The sequence below is a fragment of the Gigantopelta aegis genome, chromosome 12 (assembly GCF_016097555.1).
Source record: "Gigantopelta aegis isolate Gae_Host chromosome 12, Gae_host_genome, whole genome shotgun sequence".
NCBI classification, from domain to species: Eukaryota; Metazoa; Mollusca; class Gastropoda; order Neomphalida; family Peltospiridae; genus Gigantopelta; species Gigantopelta aegis.
The window spans coordinates 9,739,399-9,755,370 of record NC_054710.1 but is presented as its reverse complement, the minus strand read 5'-3'; the positions used below and the strand labels follow the sequence as shown (position 1 = coordinate 9,755,370).

At 38.9% G+C, this 15,972-nt stretch overlaps 1 protein-coding gene across 1 annotated transcript in view; it reads left to right on the top strand.

Moving 5' to 3' along the window:
- Nucleotides 1-15,972, top strand: part of LOC121385805 (multidrug resistance-associated protein 1-like) — an 83,371-nt gene that overhangs the window by 58,431 nt on the left and 8,968 nt on the right. Inside the window, exons 23-27 of the mRNA XM_041516594.1 lie at nt 4,154-4,464; nt 5,853-6,052; nt 7,125-7,248; nt 9,395-9,496; nt 13,172-13,318. Of these exons, the coding sequence (XP_041372528.1) occupies nt 4,154-4,464; nt 5,853-6,052; nt 7,125-7,248; nt 9,395-9,496; nt 13,172-13,318 (884 nt within the window). The remainder of the gene's footprint in view (nt 1-4,153; nt 4,465-5,852; nt 6,053-7,124; nt 7,249-9,394; nt 9,497-13,171; nt 13,319-15,972) is intronic.

The window sequence follows — 15,972 nt, the reverse complement described above, 5'->3', positions numbered from 1 at the left end:
CGGTTTACGGTTTCTTTCTTGCTCTAGGTTAGTTCACGTGTCAGAATTACCAAACGGTTTACAGTTTCTTTCTTGCTCTAGGTTAGTTCACGTGTCAGAATGACCAAACAGTTTACAGTTTCTCTCTCGCTTTAGGTTAGTTCACGTGTCAGAATTACCAAACAGTTTACGGTTTCTCTCTCACTCTAGGTTAGTACACGTGTCAGAATTACCAAACGGTTTACAGTTTCTCTGTCGATCTAGGTTAGTACACGTGTCAGAATTACCAAACGGTTTACAGTTTCTCTCTCGCTCTAGGTTAGTTCATGTGTCAGAATTACCAAACGGTTTACAGTTTCTCTCTCGCTCTAGGTTAGTACAAGTGTCAGAACGCTCTAGGTTAGTACACGTATCAGAATTACCAAACGGTTTACAGTTTCTCTCTCGCTCTAGGTTAGTACACGTGTCAGAACGCTCTAGGTTAGTACACGTATCAGAATTACCAAACGGTTTACAGTTTCTCTCTCACTCTAGGTTAGTACACGTGTCAGAATTACCAAACGGTTTACAGTTTCTCTCTCGCTCTAGGTTAGTACACGTGTCAGAACGCTCTAGGTTAGTACACGTGTCAGAATTACCAAACGGTTTACAGTTTCTCTCTCGCTCTAGGTTAGTTCACGTGTCAGAATGCTCTAGGTTAGTACACGTGTCAGAATTACCAAACGGTTTACAGTTTCTCTCTCGCTCTAGGTTAGTTCACGTGTCAGAATGCTCTAGGTTAGTACATGTGTCAGAATTACCAAACGGTTTACAGTTTCTCTCTCACTCTAGGTTAGTACCCGTGTCAGAACGCTCTAGGTTAGTACACGTGTCAGAATTACCAAATGGTTTACAGTTTCTCTCTCGCTCTAGGTTAGTACACGTGTCAGAACGCTCTAGGTTAGTACACGTGTCAGAATTACCAAACGGTTTACAGTTTCTCTCTCGCTCTAGGTTAGTACACGTGTCAGAACGCTCTAGGTTAGTATACGTGTCAGAATTACCAAACGGTTTACGGTTTCTCTCTCGCTCTAGGTTAGTTCACATATCAGAATTACCAAACGGTTTACAGTTTCTCTCTCGCTCTAGGTTAGTTCACGTGTCAGAACGCTCTAGGTTAGTACACGTGTCAGAATTACCAAACGGTTTACAGTTTCTCTCTCGCTCTAGGTTAGTACACGGTTCAGAATTACTAAACGGTTTATGGTTTCTCTCTCGCTCTAGGTTAGTACACGTGTCAGAATTACCAAACGGTTTACGGTTTCTTTCTTGCTCTAGGTTAGTTCACGTGTCAGAATTACCAAACGGTTTCCAGTTTCTTTCTTGCTCTAGGTTAGTTCACGTGTCAGAATTACCAAACAGTTTACAGTTTCTCTCTCGCTTTAGGTTAGTTCACGTGTCAGAATTACCAAACGGTTTACGGTTTCTCTCTCACTCTAGGTTAGTACACGTGTCAGAATTACCAAACGGTTTACAGTTTCTCTGTCGATCTAGGTTAGTACACGTGTCAGAATTACCAAACGGTTTACAGTTTCTCTCTCGCTCTAGGTTAGTTCACGTGTCAGAATTACCAAACGGTTTACAGTTTCTCTCTCGCTCTAGGTTAGTACAAGTGTCAGAACGCTCTAGGTTAGTACACGTATCAGAATTACCAAACGGTTTACAGTTTCTCTCTCGCTCTAGGTTAGTACACGTGTCAGAACGCTCTAGGTTAGTACACGTATCAGAATTACCAAACGGTTTACAGTTTCTCTCTCACTCTAGGTTAGTACACGTGTCAGAATTACCAAACGGTTTACAGTTTCTCTCTCGCTCTAGGTTAGTACACGTGTCAGAACGCTCTAGGTTAGTACACATGTCAGAATTACCAAACGGTTTACAGTTTCTCTCTCGCTCTAGGTTAGTTCACGTGTCAGAATGCTCTAGGTTAGTACACGTGTCAGAATTACCAAACGGTTTACAGTTTCTCTCTCGCTCTAGGTTAGTTCACGTGTCAGAATGCTCTAGGTTAGTACACGTGTCAGAATTACCAAACGGTTTACAGTTTCTCTCTCGCTCTAGGTTAGTTCACGTGTCAGAATGCTCTAGGTTAGTACATGTGTCAGAATTACCAAACGGTTTACAGTTTCTCTCTCACTCTAGGTTAGTACCCGTGTCAGAACGCTCTAGGTTAGTACACGTGTCAGAATTACCAAACGGTTTACAGTTTCTCTCTCGCTCTAGGTTAGTTCACGTGTCAGAACGCTCTAGGTTAGTACATGTGTCAGAATTACCAAACGGTTTACAGTTTCTCTCTCACTCTAGGTTAGTACATGTGTCAGAATTACCCAAGGATTACAGTTTCTCTCTCACTCTAGGTTAGTACACGTGTCAGAATTACCAAACGGTTTACAGTTTCTCTCTCACTCTAGGTTAGTTCACGTGTCAGAATTACCAAACGGTTTACGGTTTCTCTCTCACTCTAGGTTAGTACAAGTGTCAGAACGCTCTAGGTTAGTACATGTGTCAGAATTACCAAACGGTTTACAGTTTCTCTCTCACTCTAGGTTAGTACACGTGTCATAATTACCAAACGGTTTACAGTTTCTCTCTCGCTCTAGGTTAGTTCACGTGTCAGAATTACCAAACAGTTTACAGTTTCTTGATTTGATTCGATTAAAAAAAAAAAAAAAAAAGTTCCTGACCATATGTTTGACATCCAATAGCCGATGATTAATAAATCAATGTGCTCTAGTGGTGTTGTTAAACAAAACAAACTTCTTTTCCAGTCATCGGAGATTATAATTGTAACTTCTGTTTTGACATCACTGCTATGTATTGAGTAATAAATAACTATTTTATTTACATTTTATGCTGATTTTGCAAAACACATAGAAACCTGAAACACGCACATATTTTTTTTCGGCCTTATATTTAAACATTGTGTTTCATTGTTTAATTTGCATTGAATTCTGTATTTTTGAAATTAAGAAAACACCTTTTAGCTGCTTCATTTATGGTAGTTTTAAAAAAAACCACCCCAAAAACCCAAACAAACAGCCACCCAACAAACCCCCAAAATGGGGAAGTGAATTCTGTATTTTCGAAATTAAGAAAGCACTTTTTAGCTGCTCCATTTATGGTAGTATTAAAAAAAACCCAAACAAACTGCCACCCAGCAAAACCCCCAAAATGGGGCATTGAATTTTGTATTTTTGAAATTAAGTAAAAACTTTTTAGCTGCTCCATTTATGCTAGTATTAAGAAAACAAACCAAAAACCCAACAGCCACCCAACAAAACCCCCAAAACGGGGAATTGAATTCTGTATTTTCGAAATTAAGAAAACACTTTTTAGCTGCTCCATTTATGGTAGTATTAAAAAACTAAACAAAACCCCAAACAAACCACCCCCAATAAAAAACCCAAACAAACAACCCCCGATAAAACCCCAAAACAAACAAACCTTCAATAAAAACCCCAAACAAACAACCCCAATAACCCCCCCAAACAAACAACCCCCAATAAAAACCCCAAACAAACAACCCCCAATAAAACCCCCAATAAAACCCAAAAAACCCAGCCCCCAATAAAATGCCCAAACAGCCCCACAACAAACAACCCCCAATAAAACCCCCAAACAAACAACCCCCAATAAAAACCCCAAACAAACAACCCCCAATAAAACCCCCAAACAAACAACCTCATTAAAAACCCCAAACAAACAACCCCCAATAAAACCCCCAATAAAAACGCCCAAACAAACAACCCCCAATAAAAACGCCCAAACAAACAACCCCCAATAAAACGCCCAAACAAACAACCTCATTAAAAAACCCAAACAAACAACCCCCAATAAAACCCCCAAACAAACAACCCCCAATAAAAACCCCAAACAAACAACCCCCAATAAAAACCCCAAACAACCCCCAATAAAACCCCCCAAAAACAACCCCCAATAAAATGCCCAAACAAACAGCCCCCCAACAAACAACCCCCAATAAAAAACCCAAACAAACAACCCCCAATAAAACCCCCAAACAACCCCCAATAAAACCCCCAAACAAACAACCCCCAATAAAACGCCCAAACAAACAACCCCCCAACAAAACCCCCAAAACGGTATTTTTGTAATGATAACAAAAATGTATTTGCAGCTCTTATTGTTCTATTATTCGCCGTCCTCACCGCCATACAAACGGTGCGAGCGGCGGGCAGACTGCACCAAGCCATGCTGACCAACATCATGCGTTCGCCGATGATGTTCTTTGATACGACCCCCATTGGCCGGATCCTGAACCGGTTCTCACGTGACGTGGAGACCATCGACAACAACATGCCGTTCGTCGTCAGGATGTGGATCAACACGATATTCTCCGTTATTAGCACCTTCATTGTCATCAGCTACAGCACGCCCATCTTCCTCGTCGTGATTATCCCCCTTGGACTCTTCTACTGGCTAATTCAGGTGAGTTGGATCGATCCAGTCTTAATGTTTTTAGTGAGGGATGTAGCTGGTTCGGATGTGGATAAACACAGTGTTCTCGGTTCTCAGTATCGTCATCGTCATCAGCTACAGCACGCCCATCTTCCTTGTCGTGATTATCCCCCTTGGACTCTTCTACTGGCTAATTCAGGTGAGTCAGATCCAGTCTTAATGTTTTTAGTGAGGGATGCAGCTGGTTCGGATGTGGATAAACACGGTGTTCTCGGTTCTCAGTATCGTCATCGCCATCAGCTACAGCACGCCCATCTTCCTCGTCGTGAATTACCCCCCTTGGACTCTTCTACTGGCTAATTCAGGTGAGTCTGATCGATCCAGTCTGAATGTTTTTAGTGAGGGATGCAGCTGGTTCGGATGTGGATAAACACGGTGTTCTCGGTTCTCAGTACCGTCATTGTGATCAGCTACAGCACGCCCATCTTCCTCGTTGTGATTATCCCCCTTGGAGTCTTCTACTGGCTAATTCCGGTGAGTCTGATCGATCCAGTCTTAATGTTTTTAGTGAGGGATGCAGCTGGTTCGGATGTGGATAAACACGGTGTTCTCGGTTCTCAGTATCGTCATCGTCATCAGCTACAGCACGCCCATCTTCCTCGTCGTGATTATCCCCCTTGCACTCTTCTACTGGCTTATTCAGGTGCGTGGGAAAAGAATGGAATATTACAATCGACAGTATAATTTTTTAAATTTCAATTATGATTTTCAGCAAAAATGATGGTTACTGGTAAAAAACCACATTTTTAAAATCTATTAAATGCCAGGGGCAGGATGTAGCCCAATGGTAAAGCATTCGCCTGATGTCTGGTCGGTCTGGGATCAACCCCCATCAGTGGCCCCATAGGACTATTTCTCATTCCAGCCAGTGCCCCATGACTGGTATATTAAAGGCTGTGGTATGTGCTATCCTGTCTCTGGGATGGTGCATATAAACGATCCCTTGCTACTAATGGAAAAATGTAGTGGGTTTCCTCTCTAGGTCAGAATTACCAAATGTTTCACATCCAATAGCCGATGATTAATATGTCAATGTGCTCTAGTGGTGTCGTTAAACAAAACAAACTTTTATTCAGGTGAGTGGGAAAAGAACTGAATATTACAGTCGACAATATAAAAAATGCAATTATGATTTTCAGCAAAAATGACAGTTTACTGGTAAAAACATCTCGTACATTAGAGAATGGTATCTGTACTCGTTCATAAAAATGGTATTAAACTGAAAGTCGTGTAGTATTCTCTATTTATCTAACATTCAGACTGCAGATTACTACAATACTACTTCAAATGCATTCTCAGACAAAACATTCATACAGTTTGTTTTATGTTTAACCTTGTTTGGTTTTTTGGTTTTTCAGCACTTCTACATTCCTACCTCTCGACAGCTGAAGAGGATAGAATCTGTGACGAGATCCCCAATATATTCTCACTTCAGCGAAACCGTGACGGGTGCTTCCACCATACGAGCTTTTGGTGTCTCTGAGAGGTTCTTTAAAGAATCACAAGCTAAAGTGGACAAAAATCTTGTCTACTATTTTTGTGGAATAGCTTCAAACAGGTATTGCAAGGAAGGAAAGAAGGAAATGTTTTATTTAATGACGCACTCAACACATTTTATTTATGGTTATCAGGAAGGAATAAAGGAAATGTTTTATTTAATGATGCACTCAACACATTAATTTATGGTTATATGGTGCCAGCAGCAAGGGATCTTTTATATGCACCATTCCACAGACAGGATAGTACATACCACAGCCTTTGTTACACCAGTTGTGAAACACTGGCTGGAACGGGAAATAGCCCAATGGGCTCACAGGCGGGGATTGATACTAAACTTCCTGGGCATCAAGCGAGTGCTTTACCACTGGGCTACATCCCGACCGACATGTATTGTAAAGTTATTGTTTTATATTATTGTAATATTTAAATAGCAGTGAATTAGTCTTTAAACTGTTGTTCCCAGGATCAGTTTTTGAAAAAAATTACATCAAAGGGGTTCAGGTTTATAATTTGTTCTCAAATATTTATAAATATAAATAAATGAATATATAAATATTCAAAATAATGTTCATGTGTGAAAGAATATGTATTATTTCCGTGTGTTTTCTAAATTTTTGATATCGTAAAACAGTTATAATGTAGATTATAATTACGTGAAAAAATTTGGTTACACTTAGGCTTAAAGGCATACTGTCATGGATTTAAGGACCTTATTTCTCTAAAAAATTGATAATAAATGAAAACTACATTGATTTTAGGAAACTAATTGTAGCTATCGCATCATCGTAACTGAACCATGATGGAGTGAAATCCATGTCAACCCTCTCCACAATTTTAGGTTTTTAATTATGGACCATTGCCATAATTCAATTATTTGTACAAAATATCCTTAATAAGTGGAATATGGTGGTTACGCAGATGATGTACATTTAGGGACAGACCCAATATATCTTTTTTCAGGTAATACTTTGTTAGGCCATTTCATAGGTCAGTGGTCTGTGACAATATGCCTTTAAGTGCATTAGTCGTTACAAGCAGAACTTTAAAGTGCATGTCAGGCACACTACTGAGTGAAAGCCTGGTATAGCTACTATTAATTAACTGATAATTTATCCTATAAACTGCTGTAGATGGCTGGGCTGGCGTCTGGACTTTCTAGGAAGCATAGTAATACTAGCTGCAGCGGTTTTCGCCGTCAATGACGATGGGCTGGAGGGCGGACTCGTCGGTCTGTCAATCACGTACGCTTTACAGGTAACTATGACAACCTAGTGTATACTTACATGTCATTAGTTTACGAGTGGGTGGGTGTGTCATACGTTTTACAGGTGACCATTACAAATTACATTTTAGTTACATGTCATCAGTTTATGAGTGGGTGGGTGTATTGTATGTGTTACAGTTGACCATCACAACATAGTTACATGTCATCAGTTTACGAGTGGGTGGGTGTATTACATGTTTTACAGGTGACCATCGCAACATAGTTATATGTCACCAGTTTATGAGTGGGTGGGTGTATTATATGTGTTACAGATGTCCATCACAACATAGTTTTATTACTACAGCATAACGAGGGACATATTTATTGTACGATTTCCCTCGTATGTCATAACTAAATCGTATGTCCTCCTGACATTGTCGTGTAATGATTGGCTGTTGTAAGAGTACATTTCTTTCTGATTGGCTGACATGACATTCCACAGATACTACTTTCTTCATTAATACATTTTTATTTCGAGTGTAAGCTGATCACATGCCGTAATGACAAATACGTGTTTTTAATGAATTTAATAAAACATTAATTGATTATTTATGATAACTTGTATTATATTACAATGTAGTTGTGACACATCAAATACAACTGTTAGAAATCTATACTAAGGTCGACGAGTCACTTTTCGCACCCTTGTTTTGGCTTCGTACATAATAAATGTAGCATATCTTACCGTAATTTCACTTGAAAGCCATATTTAGTAAAAGGTACAATGTTTTAATCACAAGATTTTCTTCAAACACATTCAGGTGCGTTAATAATGTTCAAACAAACAAAAATTCAATAGCAATTTTGCAGTGGAATTTTTCCAGCATTCTTAAAACGGAAACGTCATGTACCCAATTTATAGTTATTGTAAGGAGATGCAAAGTGACGTCATTGGAATACTGACGTCATTCAAATTCAAAACTAATTATTTCAATTACTGTGTATTTGTTTGCTTTTTAGTATACACATGCTTTACAATTTACAGCTGTTGATACATGTGTACTCTTTACATGTACTTATGGGCGTATAAATATCACGTAACTTTAGAACAGGTTGCGATTTGGTTTTCAAGACATCAATGAACAAACATTACTCCGCCGTTAAGGAAACGTTAGTTTGTAAACAATGACTGGAATGTTCATTTAGCAAGACAGTTCTACGGTAATAAACAGAATATTACATTCGTGTCCATGACAGACGATGTTTACGACACTCGTGCCTAAATTATCGCATTTCCCTCGCTCTCACTCAGGAAATACGATAATTTAGGCACTTGTGTCGTAAACATCTTCTGTCATGGACACTTATATAATATCCTCTATATAGGTCATCAGTTTATGAGTGGATGGGTGTATTATATGTGTTACAGTTGACCATCACAACGTAGTTATATGTCATCTTTTCATTTTAAAACAATTTTCAGTCTTCAGTTGGTGAAGTCTGTTAGAGTGTAATGAATATAGGGATTATTATATGAGCTTGTGTCAAGATTTTTGTATTGCATGAGCGAGTTTTTCATAAAATCAGTACGACTCAAACGCTAGTGTAATAATTTCTTTATTATCCGTATTATTGTTGTTGTTTTCTTTACGAATAACAAGACCCAACTCAAAATGTTTCAGCCACAACTAAGAAGGAGATGATGAAATGACGTCGTATTTCACATGCACAGTCTGAGCTAGGACTGGAGAAGCAACCTCATGTTATGACGTCGCTTCCCAAAATTATATCATTACCTTTGTTATTACACGTGTGCTTTATATGATTTTTATTAACTCAGTTATGTTGAACCATGTGGATAATAAATTTTTTAATGAATCTCTGTGTCATTATTATCAAATAAACTTGATAACAAAGCATTATCATGTGACAGATTTTTAAAAACCTTATCCACAAAGTATGATGCAGGTGTGGGAATTCTCCTCGGATCAGCTGTTTACCTCTCGTGGAACATTGCGTTTCCTCGCATTTTAATCATCCTTTCCTCCAAAATGTGTCAGATGGCACAGATTTTAACCTAGGATTTCAAGAATTTCCGGGACCTCTCTAGATTTCCTCTTTTTCACAGTTCACCAATTCCCACCCCTGATGATGGTTATATAGGCAAAATTTCAATATCCAACACTTTGTTTGCAGGTGACGGCCACTTTAAATTGGATGGTTCGGACGACCTCTGACCTTGAAACGAACATCGTGTCGGTGGAAAGAGTGAAAGAATATTCTGAAACTCCGACAGAGGTAAGTTATGTTGATATTAAACTTATAGGCCAGTGCTCCTAGCATTTTTATAAAAACCACTAGCCATGGGATCAGTGATTTAAAAAATTTACTAGCCACAATTAAAATTTCACTAGCCCTACTTTACTGTAAGTTAATAGAATTTTACTACATAATAGTAATAATCAAATATGTCACCTAAAGAGGGAGATAGAGCTTAGAAAACACTAACATTGGGGGGTTGGCATGGGGGCAGGATATTCATATTTACAAAATAGACTTAACTGCAACATTTGACTCCCTTTGTTTTCACTAGCCGTCGGGCATGGCAATATTAGTTATTTACTAGCCCAACATTGAATATCACTAGCCATGGGAGTGGGACAACCATAATCTAGAAGCCCTGTCTGGCATGGCAATAATAGTTATTTACTAGCCCAACATTGAATATCACTAGCCATGGGAGTGGGGCTACCATGATCTAGAAGCCCTGTCTGGCATGGCAATAATAGTTATTTACTAGCCCAACATTGAATATCACTAGCCATGGGAGTGGGACAACCATAATCTAGAAGCCCTGTCTGGCATGGCAATAATAGTTATTTACTAGCCCAACAGTGAATATCACTAGCCATGGGAGTGGGGCTACCATAATCTAGAAGTCCTGTCTGGCATGGCAATAATAGTTATTTACTAGCCCAACATTGAATATCACTAGCCATGGGAGTGGGACAACCATAATCTAGAAGCCCTGTCTGGCATGGCAATAATAGTTATTTACTAGCCCAACATTGAATATCACTAGCCATGGGAGTGGGGCTACCATGATCTAGAAGCCCTGTCTGGCATGGCAATAATAGTTATTTACTAGCCCAACATTGAATATCACTAGCCATGGGAGTGGGGCTACCATGATCTAGAAGCCCTGTCTGGCATGGCAATAATAGTTATTTACTAGCCCAACATTGAATATCACTAGCCATGGGAGTGGGACAACCATAATCTAGAAGCTCTGCATAGGCGTACGGGCTCCCATTTTTGTGAGGAGGGCGGGGGCAGCCTGAGTTTTCTCCGAATTAAATGAAAATGTCCGAATCTGGATAACATTATTTAGACGTTTTTCATTGCCCCTTTTTAAATATCTGTATATAAGAGAACCTCTCTTAAACCGGATACCTCTTAAAATCAGACTTTTTACTTGGTCTGGAGGGTGTCCTGTTTAGAGGAGTTTCACTGTATATATATGTATTAGCATTACTGCCAAAAAAGTTATATATATTTACAATGTATGGTTGCATTTTTATTTATTTTTGGAGATATTTTATTGATATATTGCACAACAGGCAGAGCCTATATAAGTGCTCTCCAATACAAGATGGACATCAGACAATAATCAATATTCATAATCAAATGGTTGCATATTAATCACTACACTTTTTTTACATGGATTGCTATAATTGTGGTTAGGTCTCACTACACAGATGTCATCTGCCATTGAAACCCATGTTAAATTGCCCAACTTCAAACGAAGATGCCAATAGATGGGTTCTCGTTGGCACTAACAACATACACCCTTGCGAACATACATTATATAAGCATTTGTTTTCACTCCAAAACTGAGAACATTTCCGTCGCAGTTTTTTGCTATATGACCGCATCTAGCTGTAGTATCGGTCTGAACAGGTGGTTCATTAACTAATTCACTCCAGCTGTCTCTTGCGCTATATACCCATGTCCCAAAAGGTCGATGCACAATATTACAAAATAACATGGGCAAAATACAGCCAGAAGGCTTACCATTAAACATACATATTGTTTTATTCTTCACCATTTCCTAGAAGTGAATATGTGAACCATAACACGTGTCACAATTAGGAACTATAGTGGACCGTGATGAATGAATTCTCACCCAGAAGTGATCTGTGTAGTGAGACCTAAGAATGATGGAAATACATGTTGAAAATGTTTCAGACTAGCTCATATTTTGTCTGAATATCTCTGTTGTTTTTGCCTGAATTTCAGGATTTTCTCATGCACCAGAGGGGGGCAGTTGCCCCCCCACCCCCCAACCCCGTCTAGTACACTCATGATTAGACTTTGTGTTTCTGTTTCTGTGACATTCACCTCAGGTGCTTGGGTTATACAACCGAACCCCCTTGGTTTATCCACTCTCTGATTGGGTTATTTTCCAATCCAAGCTGTGCCTGACAAAAGGTACTATACCAAAGGCTGTGGTATGTGCTGTCCATGGGCATATAAAATATATTTGCTGCTATTGGGAAAATGTAGCGGCTTTCCTCTGATGACTATGTGTCAGAATTACCAAATGTTTGACATCCATTAATTAATCAATGTGCTCTAGTAGTGTCGTTAAACAAACTTTAGCTTTCTCAGTTCATAAACAGGCCCTGTAGGTTTCCTCTTAAAGAAATATGTCAGAATGACCATATTTTTTATGTCCAATAGCCGATGATAAGATAAAAATCAATGTGCTCTAGAGGCGTTGTTAAATTAAAAAAAAATCTTTCCTTTTGTTTAGTCATTGTACTCACAGAGTATCCTGTTAATGTCATTTGGTTCAGACAGACAGACAGACAGACATTTATGCAGCTGTTAGGATCTAACTTTTATCTTTCAGTTTCTCCTATTGATAAACTTAATTTTTAAAAATATATACTAATTTAAATTGATTAGTATTTTAACACCACTGTACATTGTGATTTATATATTAACACCACTGTACATTGTCATTTGTATTTTAACACCACTGTACATTGTGATTCGTATTTTAACACCACTGTACATTGTGATTCGTATTTATCACCACTGTACATTGTGATTTGTATATTAACACCACTGTACATTGTGATTCGTATTTAACACCACTGTACATTGTGATTCGTATATTAACACCACTGTACATTGTGATTCGTATTTATCACCACTGTACATTGTGATTCGTTTATTAACACCACTGTACATTGTGATTCGTATATTAACACCACTGTACATTGTGATTCGTATATTAACACCACTGTACATTGTGATTTGTATATTAACACCACTGTACACTGTGATTCATATTTGAACACCACTGTACATTGTGATTCATATTTTAACACCACTGTACATTGTGATTCATATTTATCACCACTGTACATTGTGATTCGTATATTAACACCACTGTACATTGTGATTCGTATATTAACACCACTGTACATTGTGATTCGTATATTAACACCACTGTACATTGTGATTTGTATATTAACACAACTGTACATTGTGATTCGTATTTAACACCACTGTACGTTGTGATTCGTATATTAACACCACTGTACATTGTGATTCGTATATTAACACCACTGTACATTGTGATTCGTATTTAACACCACCGTACATTGTGATTCGTATATTAACACCACTGTACAGTGTGATTTGTATATTAACACCACTGTACACTGTGATTCATATTTGAACACCACTGTACATTGTGATTCATATTTTAACACCACTGTACATTGTGATTCGTATTTATCACCACTGTACATAGTGATTTGTATATTAACACCACTGTACATTGTGATTTGTATATTAACACCACTGTACATTGTGATTAATATTTTAACACTACTGTACATTGTGATTCGTATTTTAACACCTTTGTACATTGCGATTCGTATTTTTACACCCCTACAGGCTGAATGGGAGAATCCATTCAGACGTCCTCCTCAAGACTGGCCGCAGAAAGGAGACATCAACTTCTTGAACTACCAGGCTCGATACCGACCGGGTCTTGATCTCGTCATCAAGGGAATAACGTATGATGTCCAGGGAGGGCAGAAGGTAAGTTCAAACTTTAGTCAATTCTGATTATTCTGAACTGATACTGTGGTTAAGTTCAAACTTGAGTCATTTCTGACCGTCAATAATAATGTAGTTAAGTTAAAACTTTAGTCATTTCTGATTATTCTGAATTTATACTGCAGTAAAGTAAGTTGTCAGTTGTCATTGTCGGATGGGTATTTGGGAAATTGTGGATGATTTCATCAATCTTTATCTAGTGCCTTGTCTATAGATGGACAGCTACTCCCAAGGAAATCCTTTAATGGATAATTCATCCCTCTTGCATTGCCATAAAGAGGATTGCCACTCCTGACTAATTTACTAAAACATGCGCAGTACTACCTTTTAAGGTTTTAGTCTCTTTATACAGCATTATCGATTACTTCAGAGACTATATATACACAAAGAAAAAAGTTAAGCACCCCTAGATATAATTAGTACTTAAATAGCCCCATTCGTAAAAACTGCAAATTATGTGAGGAATATGTTAAGAATGGTGTTCCATCGAAATAATAGGAGAGTACAATGACAACTGTAACATCCCACAACAGAACGACATGCATGTCCATCATGCCACCCATGCTTTGCTCAAAATGCAGTATCAATACACTGGAATTGTTGACATTTGACATCACTGTCTTGCATTGTTGAAGTTTAATCGTTGAATATGGCAAGTGGACGGTTATGAGAGGCCCAAAGATGGCATATTATTGGTATGCATGCAACCGGCATGACCTTCAAAAGTATAGGACGTCAACTGGGGTATCATTACACTGTAATCAGCAGACTGATACAAAAACACGGGCATACCAATGCTGTAAAGGATCTCCCACTGTCAGGGAGATCGCGCATAACGTCACAGCACGAGGACAGGGCCCTGCGTCAGCTCGTACATCGTCAACCCTTTGCTACATCTCCTATTCTGAAAAGCCAATGGTTACCCAATAGACAGATGTCAGCCAGGACAGTGAGGAATTGTCTGAAATTTGCGGGATTGAAGGCCAGAAGGGTCATCAAGCGTCCCTTTCTTGCTGATCATCATGAGAGACGACATTTAGCGTGGTGTTTGGCTCGGAGAGGTTGGAATCTGAGGTCCTGGCGAAGAGTCCATTGGTCCGATGAAAGCTGATTCCTGCTCCATGTCACAGATGGCCATTTGAGAGTTTGGAGGCATAACAATGCTGCCTACACACCCAGGAACATACGTCCTACGACCCCGTATATTGGAGGTTCAGTAATGGTTTGGGGTTGCCTGTCACATGATTGTAAGCTGGGTCTTGTCACCATTCAAGGCAACCTCAGTGGTGATCGGTACATCCGTAACGTCCTGCAACCAGCTGTTGTGCCATTTTGACACCATCCACTCGCCACCAGACCTCTGTACATTGATGACAATGCTAGGCCACCTCGTTCCCGAGCAGTAACAGCTTAACTCCAAACTGAAGCTGTGACGACCCTGCCCTGGCCGGCCATGAGGCCTGATCTAAACCTGCTAGGGCATGTTTGGGACATCTTGGGGTGTCGAGTACAGGCAATGACCCCACTTGTACAGACTCTGGCACAATTAGAGGCAGTTCTTCATCGAGAATGGCAGCAGTTGCCCATGCAGCAGATCAGACGACTTACTGGAGGGATGAGATGAAGGGTGGAAGCCGTCATCTGGGCATGTGGCGGGTTTACCCGCTATTGATGATTTGTGTCATGAATGTCAGTTGTGGACTTCAAATGACATTTTTCATCATCAATCATGATGACTTGTATTTCTGACTCTGCACCTTCATACTTATTGTGCCTCAGTTTTTGGCTCAAATACAGCATATTGGAATTCTTCTCAGAATTATGATTAAAATTTCAAAACTGGATACACTTGTTATGTTTTCTTACTGTCAAAGATGTATTCTTGCAAAACACATTTGTTTTTCCGAGGTTATGTTATCAGGTTTTCAACGCCAAACCCGGCAAGACAAGTCATTGTGAAAAATACAGGAGGTGCTTAACTTGTTTCTTTGTGTGTGTATATGGTTATTATTATACATGGTTATTATTCAACAAAGAAAATTCAAGGTTTGATTTTCACTGTGCAGTTAAATTGGAGAGCTAGTTGAATTTGAGAAGGGTCAGTAAGATTTTTCATCAACTGGCCCTGCTGGTGACCATGGTTTTCTTGTTAATTTTCAACCCTGTCATCTTACTCTATTCTTTCTCAAGATGCAGTAAATTAAGTTCAAACTTTAATAATTAAATATTTTTCTCCTTTGTTGGTTCTTATACATATGTAACTTGTATAACTTAATTTTGGTGACATTAAACTATATGATTTGTATATATGTGAAGAGTTCAAGCGCAAAATGCGATATAAACCATTTTCTTTCTAGGTTTTAGTTAAAGCCATTATTGTATGTCAGTAAGGGCTAATCGTAGGTCCGCTGTTTAGCTGCAAAACCTGATTGATCCTTTTGAAATTGTATTGGGTAAATCCCGGTTTTTTTTATATCAAAACACGATATACGCCAATTTAAAAAATCACTTTTACTGATAATGAAAAATGGATATATCACGTTTTGCGCCTAAACTCTTCATATAAATGCTTAATCTTCATTATCACCTACCTCCCGTCCTGGAATTGGTCACTGGCGATGTCAGAGATCAAGTCC